The 7,012-nt window shown below is 40.7% G+C and overlaps 1 protein-coding gene across 1 annotated transcript in view; it reads right to left on the bottom strand.

Moving 5' to 3' along the window:
* Positions 1-6,748: 6,748 nt before the first annotated feature.
* PWWP2A (PWWP domain containing 2A) overlaps positions 6,749-7,012 on the bottom strand; it is a 29,946-nt gene continuing 29,682 nt past the window's right edge. The window contains exon 3 of the mRNA XM_065734513.1: positions 6,749-6,845. Within this exon, the coding sequence (XP_065590585.1) occupies positions 6,817-6,845 (29 nt within the window). The 3' untranslated portion in view covers positions 6,749-6,816. The remainder of the gene's footprint in view (positions 6,846-7,012) is intronic.

Raw genomic sequence — 7,012 nt, 5'->3', positions numbered from 1 at the left:
GTTCTTGCCTTGTGTGAATCCTTTCCGTGGTGGCAGTGTTGTTTATAATTCTTGTATCTACCCACAGATAACATATTTACAAGACATTAATTTGATGCACTTGAGGCTGTTCTTGTTGTTGTTTATTTTTGCTTGCTTATAGCAACATCAGTAAATTATCCTTAGGCTATCCTTTGCTTACTTTTTATTTGTTTGTATTTTTTATTTATTTTCTTTTGAAGAAGATAGAGAAGCTGCGTGATGTTACATATACACTTTGGCATGGTGCTATAAAGATAGGGAGATCTGCTTCTCTGAGACTGATGCTACAGATCCCCATAATGGCCAACAGTTGACATTAAAATTGACTGTGAAAGTTCCTTGTGACATAATAGGCTTTGAGAACACTGAAGCATTAATTTATAGAGAGCTATTTAAAAAAAAAAAGTGTTTTTCAAGTAGTTCATTCAGATTTTGGAGAATAGGTGTGCTCCGTAATTACTGCATATACTGCTTTTTTTTTTTTTTTTTTTTAAATCAGTGTTGAAATGTTTACATTAGAGGCAGATTTCTTCAGTTGTCTCCATGCAGATTTCAAAGCATGATTTCATTAAATAATTACTAGTAGCTCTCTGTTGGCTATTAGTTGTCACCTTAAATTTATTTCAAGAAATCTCTTTGTGCGTACTGAAGTCTGAAACTGTACTAGTTGCATGTCTTGAGCTCTAGTCTTTACAGTGATGTGCCTGAAGGCAATATTCTCAAGCTAAGCTTTCTTGGTGCTTTTTTTCCTTCTGTTTTGACAGTGGAGACTTAGAGGTGTGGGGTTTGGGGTGAGGTTTGTTGTTTGTTTGGTTTTGATTGTTGTTTAACAATGTCCTGCTGCATTTTTAGTTTTGATTTTTGTGGTTAATTGCTTATAAACCGTTTCATGTCTGCAGTGAGGTTGTGTTACATCTATGGGAATTAAAATGTCATTGGCGAGAGAGAAACCCAAATTCACAGTAAGGACCGTGCTGCCTTTAACAACTTCTGTGTAATTAAAATGCCACTTAACTAAACAAAAGCATACAGCCTCTAGGATTTCCATGTGCTGGAACAGTAACTGTGCGTTGTTTTATTGGAATACAGTTCCTGCAGTGCAAGATTTGATCTCCTTTACTAAAATTGGGCAAACGGGTAGGAGTATGGACAGGAGGTTTGAAAGAAAGATGCTGCTCCTGGTGCTGTGGGTTCACGCAGCAGGTAGCTCAGCACCATGCAGTCGTTCCCTCCATTCCCAGTGGCGGGGGGCTGAGCTTATCTGGGCAGTGCAGGGAAGGTATGATGGAATGTACTGGCAGAGAAGTGTACTCACACCCGAGAGGCTCTGCAGGTCCAGGTGGGCTAATTAACTGGCTCAGAGCTGTCATCTCTGCTTTCAGAAATGAGCACTTTAGGCTCATGGAAGGCTTATTAGGTGGAGCAGAGAGTACTGAGACCGGTATAAATCTCACTAAAATTCCCTGAAACCTGGACTACTAAGGAGCAGAGGCTGTGTTGAGCTGGATCTCATAAGCTTGATTTGAGCCCAAACTGAGAAGCCACTCAGGAATGTCTGAATCACACCTTGCTGAAGCTTCTAGGTCAGCACATGACAGAGATGCCCATTGCTGCCTTACACTGACGTGTCTGACCCTGGAAGCAGAGCAGTAGAGCTGCAGCTGCAGCGAGGCAGTCCACTGTCTTGAATATCACCAGCTAACTCCTCCTGGCGTGGGCACAGGACTGCATCCAGTGTGTTGTCTTAACAACAGACCTCTGTCGCTGAATGTGAGGCAGCTTAGATCTTAACCCCAGCCTTCATTCAACTGCAGTACATACCCCTAGATCATGCACAAATCAAACCACTTTGAAGCTATTGTAGATACTTAAATTTCAATTTGTATCTTGATTGTTACCAATTAATTGTTATCTTTAGTCAGCCTTCTGTGCTTATTATTTACCAGTGTACGGCTGGTGCTGGAAGTTACAGGCAGTGTTTTTGCAATCTGCTGCTTTGTCTTACAAATGAGTTTGGTGACAAATGCTCTTCCTGCCATTCTGTTCCTGCTTCTTATCTTTAAAGGCCTTCTTGGGCAGAGGCTGGGTAGCTTGTTCTGGAAAATAAAAGCACAACAAAACTTTTGATATTTCTACCTGCTCTGCAACTTCCCTGCTGGATGCCTGCTGTGTACCTATAGTTTTAAAGTGAAGGGTTGAATAAATGGAGCTGAACAATTGCAGCTGATTCGCTTTTCATACTTGTTTGTAATTACATTGCATTGTGTGAAAGAGACAACGTAATGTCACTGGAAGTTGTGCACACCATTAGAGAGGACTCAGATCTGTAGGTCATTCCTACTCCAAGTGTCACTGTCTGGCTAGAATAGAAACCTCTGGACTGTGTTATTTGACATTACTGCAAGTTTTCTTCCAGGTAAAATGCCTATTAATTACCTGATGGCAGCTCTTCTGCACTGTCCATATCCTAAACCTTCCTTTTTTGTTGTTGTTTGGGGTTTTTTTTGGCTTTTTATTTTAAAAGGGATTTTTTTTTATGTCTAAACTAGTCATTACTGCTGCCAAGAGAAAGGTAATTGGTACTTCCTCCTGTTGTAAATGGCCACAGATCCACTGCATTGCCAGGGTGTTGTGAGTCACATGCATTGAACTTACAACTTCTAATAGGAAAAAATGCTTTATGCAGCAATCTTTTAAATATAAATGCTCTAAACCAACATCTCTTACTGATTTGTTCCACTAGTTACTCACCCCTGTGTTTTCAACAGATGTGCCTCGTTTCCACTTGGTGTTGTCTGTCCTCAGCTCCCAGCCTTTGTTTCATCTCATTTCTCTGCAAAAATAAAAAGCTGTTAATACTTGGCATTTTCTCCCTGAACATGTTTGCACAGCAATGAAGGGGACAGTTGGTTCTCTCTGTAAGCTGAAGAGACAGGGTTTCTTTTAAGACAGATAACTTTCTGCAGGATTTCTGAGATGTTTGCATCTCAGCCTTTTTTTTTTTTCCCTACATTTAAGAAGGGACATCAGAACTGATGCTGAGATTTTTGTCCTTTCTACTCTATATAAAAAGCGTGTTATTCTTGCTTACTTCTGCCTTGCTTATACACTCAACACTCTTAGCCTTATGGGGCAACAGCTGTGCCAAGTTTTAGACACCCTCCCCCTTTTCTGGAATAGCTGATTCCTGAGACATAGACCCCCACTTTCCTGCAGCTGTGGGTGAGTTGTTCTTGCTTGTGTTCTTGCAGCTAATTGCAGAATTAAGTCATGTTTTCTTTGTTCCAGCTTACTGAAAAGTATGTGTTGTTTGCTTTGACTTCCCACCATGCTGCTGCTTACCAGGGTTCTCAGAATGACTTCAGGTTTGCTTCTCAGTGACAGATGGAAGTGTTGAATTGTATGAGACCTAGCAGAGATCTGAGCAGAACCTCACAGGAACCATTCCTTTTTGAAGAATAGTGGCAAAGTGTTGGAGATCTGCCAGAGGTACAGATCTTAATCCATGTGTGCAACATTTATTTTATATTATATTTACCCATAAATATTACATATATTGTAGAGTGCAATGCCAGGTGATGTATTTTTATGATTAGATTAGCTAAGTGTAGTTGAATGACAAAATCTATTCTTGATGGATTTAAATTGCCTCTTTTCTATTAATTCTTTATTCAGAGGACCCTGCTTTCAGATTCCTTTCCCTGGACAACCTGACCTAGCTGTGGTGTCCCTGTTCATTGCGGGGAAGTTGGACTTGATGTCCTTCAGAGATCCCTTCCAACTCTAAGGATTGAAAATTCTGTGATTAATAGTCTGTACATATCTCTGTTTTCATCTTTAACCTCTTTTGTTCTGCTGACTTTGAGTCTGTACCCAGCATACACCGAAGACAAAGAGGGTGAGCTACTTGGCCATTTTAGGTGAAATACCTGGGCCTAGCTCTGTTTCTTATTTCTAGGCAAGTTCACTTATTCTTTCTTACTGTAGGCTATTTGAAGCACAGGGTAGGAACAGAAAAAAGAATATACATAAATATGTGGGTAGACTGTAGCCCCTGACTTCCAGGACATGGGTTTTTGTCTGTAGACCGGGCATGTCCAACCCACAGCCCATGGACCACACGTGGCCCAGGACAGGCAGTAAGCAGCCCCACAAGAGCATAAACTTTTACCATTATTACATTATTTTTAGTGGTACTTATCATGTAGCTCGAGTGCAGACTCTGTAGGTGACAACAGCGCTGTGGAGGGGAGGGCAGAGTGCAGTGCTAATGTGACTTCTTGTGCCACCACACACAGTGGAATTGGAACCTCTGTGTATTACATGTGACGTGTTCTTGTGCCACTTGTTACAAGCAGTGATTGCAGGTATTTCATCCCAGTGTCTTCTCAAAAGAAACAGAACCCTAAAAAAAAGAAAAACTGTGGATGAAGGAAGAGAGTTGAAGAGTGTTCAATAAAAGATGGATTTTTTTGTCAAGGCAAACAATACAGCACTGTGCTTAATGTGTAAGGAAACCATGCCAGTTTTCAGAGAGTACAACTTGAAAAGACATCATATGCAAAAACATGCTGCCAGATTAGATGCGGATCAAGGAACGCTTCCCAAAGACAAAACAGCAGAACTGGAAGAAGTCTGTCATCACAACAAGTTTTATTTGTTTTAAGTTACAACTCAGGCTCTATTATAAAAGCTAGTTATATAGTAACAAATCTGATTGGAAAAAAAAAATCAAACTGTTTCCTGATGGTCTATTATGCCACATATATATATGATGGTCTATATCTGCCACACTTCCCATATAATTTGTCTTGAGAAAAAAAGTGGAGTTTGCAGTTTGTCTCACCGAACTGTAGCCAGGCAAACTGAAGAAAAGGGAAACCATAATGAAAGAAATCCAGAGAGTAAGGCTGCTCATTTCAAAGTTCATGTTTTGGTGTTGGACGAAAGCTACAGATACAGCTCAACTTGCTATTTTTATTAGAGGTATTGACAACAAATATAATATAACTGGAGAAATGGCTTCTTTGTTGCCATTGCAAAACACAACTAAATCTCTTGATGTGTATGAAGCTGCAAAAATTACATTAAAGCACTTTTCTTTAGCCTTTGTCAGCATATCTGCTACAGCAGTTGATGGAGCCCCAGCAATGGCTGGTTAAAAAGAGGGACATAGAAAATTAATAGAAGAAGATGAAATTGCTGCCAGCACCTCATGTTTGATGAAATCTCATGGCATCGTACATCAAGAAAATTTATGAGTGGAAGCTTTAAAAATGGATAATGTCATGCAAATCTTCATCAAAGCTGTGAGCTTCATCAAGTCCGAGGCACTGAATCATTGCCAGCTCCACGTGTTCCTTAAGTGTATGGATGGTGACTGTGGGGACACTTACTTTTCTGAAGGAAGGTGTCTATGGGTAAAATGATAAAATTTCTTTTACAATTTGTGGCATGAAGTCCAGCCAATTATGGAATCAAAAGGAGAATTGGTGCCAGAAGTAACAGATGAAAAATGGCTCGTGGATTTAGCGTTTTTGGTGAATTTGGTTGTTCGTTTAAATGAGTTAAACACGTGTCTTCAGGGTGAAACTTAACTTCTCTGTGCTATACTTCAAACCGTAACAACATTCAAAATGAAACTTAAATAATGGCAAGCTCAAGTTATGGCAGATAACTTCATGCCTTTTGGTACGATGGCCAAACACAGCCCTGTGAACAATGAAACGTACGCAGCCTTGCTTTCACTTCAGATAACAGAATTTGAGAATAAGTTTCAAGATTTCTGAAAAATAATCAATTTTTTTGTATATTTGTGACTCCATTTTCAGTCAACATAAATACATTACCTGTGAGTTTTCAAATCAGATGTACAGAGTTGCTGTCAGATATTCAACTCTAAGAAGTTTAAGACCTAATGTACCAGAGAAAAATATCCCTCGCTTCACAGCCACACCTCAATCATTAACGTCATTGCTTTTTGGCAGCACATACATTTGTGAACAACTGTTCTCAAAGATGAAACACAGGAAGGGTAAAATTTCATCAAAAAATCTAACCAACACATTGAGAACTCACTGAGAACCACAGTCACTGCCCTTGAGCCAGGGATCAGTGCATTAGTGTTGCAAAACAACACTGGTTCTATGGTTTTGTTGCAGCCCCCGACAATTCCTCTTCACTCGGTGTGGCCCAGGCAAGCCAAAAAGCTGGACACCCTGCTCTAGATATTATAACCAAAGCAGCATATCCAGGGCCTCGTACAAGAAAGCTCTTCTGGACATAAGTTGAGAAAAGTCAAGAGTGCTCAGCACGTCTTCAGCACTTCAGCTTTTCATTACAAGGCCACTGAAAAGTGGCTCCTCCATTTTCTGGTGGTGCCATGAGTAGCATTTCCTGAGCTTTGTCCTGAGCTTTACTGGCACAGCTGGTGGTAGTGCTAAATAGCCTCTTCAGTCCATGGTATCTAAAATTGTTGCTGTATCTTCATTTCTACCCTTTCTGAACAGGTAATAGCAAATAATTGACCAGTCTGGTCATTTAAGTCATTCCAGTACATCACCATGTGCTAAAGTTTATCTCTTATCATCTGTGAGAACATGTCAGCTTTCTTATTGTGCAGGAAGATTAAAATTAAGGTCAAGGAACCTTTAAGTGTTCTCTTGTAAATAGTCTACATTTAATAATAACAGTACATTTCGGACTGTAGCACTTTTGTTACCTCTACCTCTTCATGTGTGATGGGAGTGGGATACCCAGGAAAGCCATCTTCATTTTCCGTTCCTCTGCCAGCACTCACAGCGGCTCCATCTCCCGCGTCAGACCTGGACACAGAGAGCTCAGAGTCAGCACTGAGTTAGCACTGAACATGTACCCCTGTGAGCAAACCCAAGAGAGCACCACAGCCAGGTCACTGAGAACCACGGCTGTCCCCAGAGAGCAGAGCTCAGCGCTGCCCTCCTCCCCTGTGTGGGGCTGCGGCCGCCATGAG

This window comes from Cyrtonyx montezumae, unplaced genomic scaffold (genome assembly GCF_038088225.1).
Source record: "Cyrtonyx montezumae isolate F1298 unplaced genomic scaffold, pur_monq_1.0 scaffold_18, whole genome shotgun sequence".
Lineage (NCBI taxonomy): Eukaryota > Metazoa > Chordata > Aves > Galliformes > Odontophoridae > Cyrtonyx > Cyrtonyx montezumae.
The sequence above is the reverse complement of the archived record's forward strand: the minus strand, read 5'-3'. Positions and strand labels throughout refer to the sequence as shown.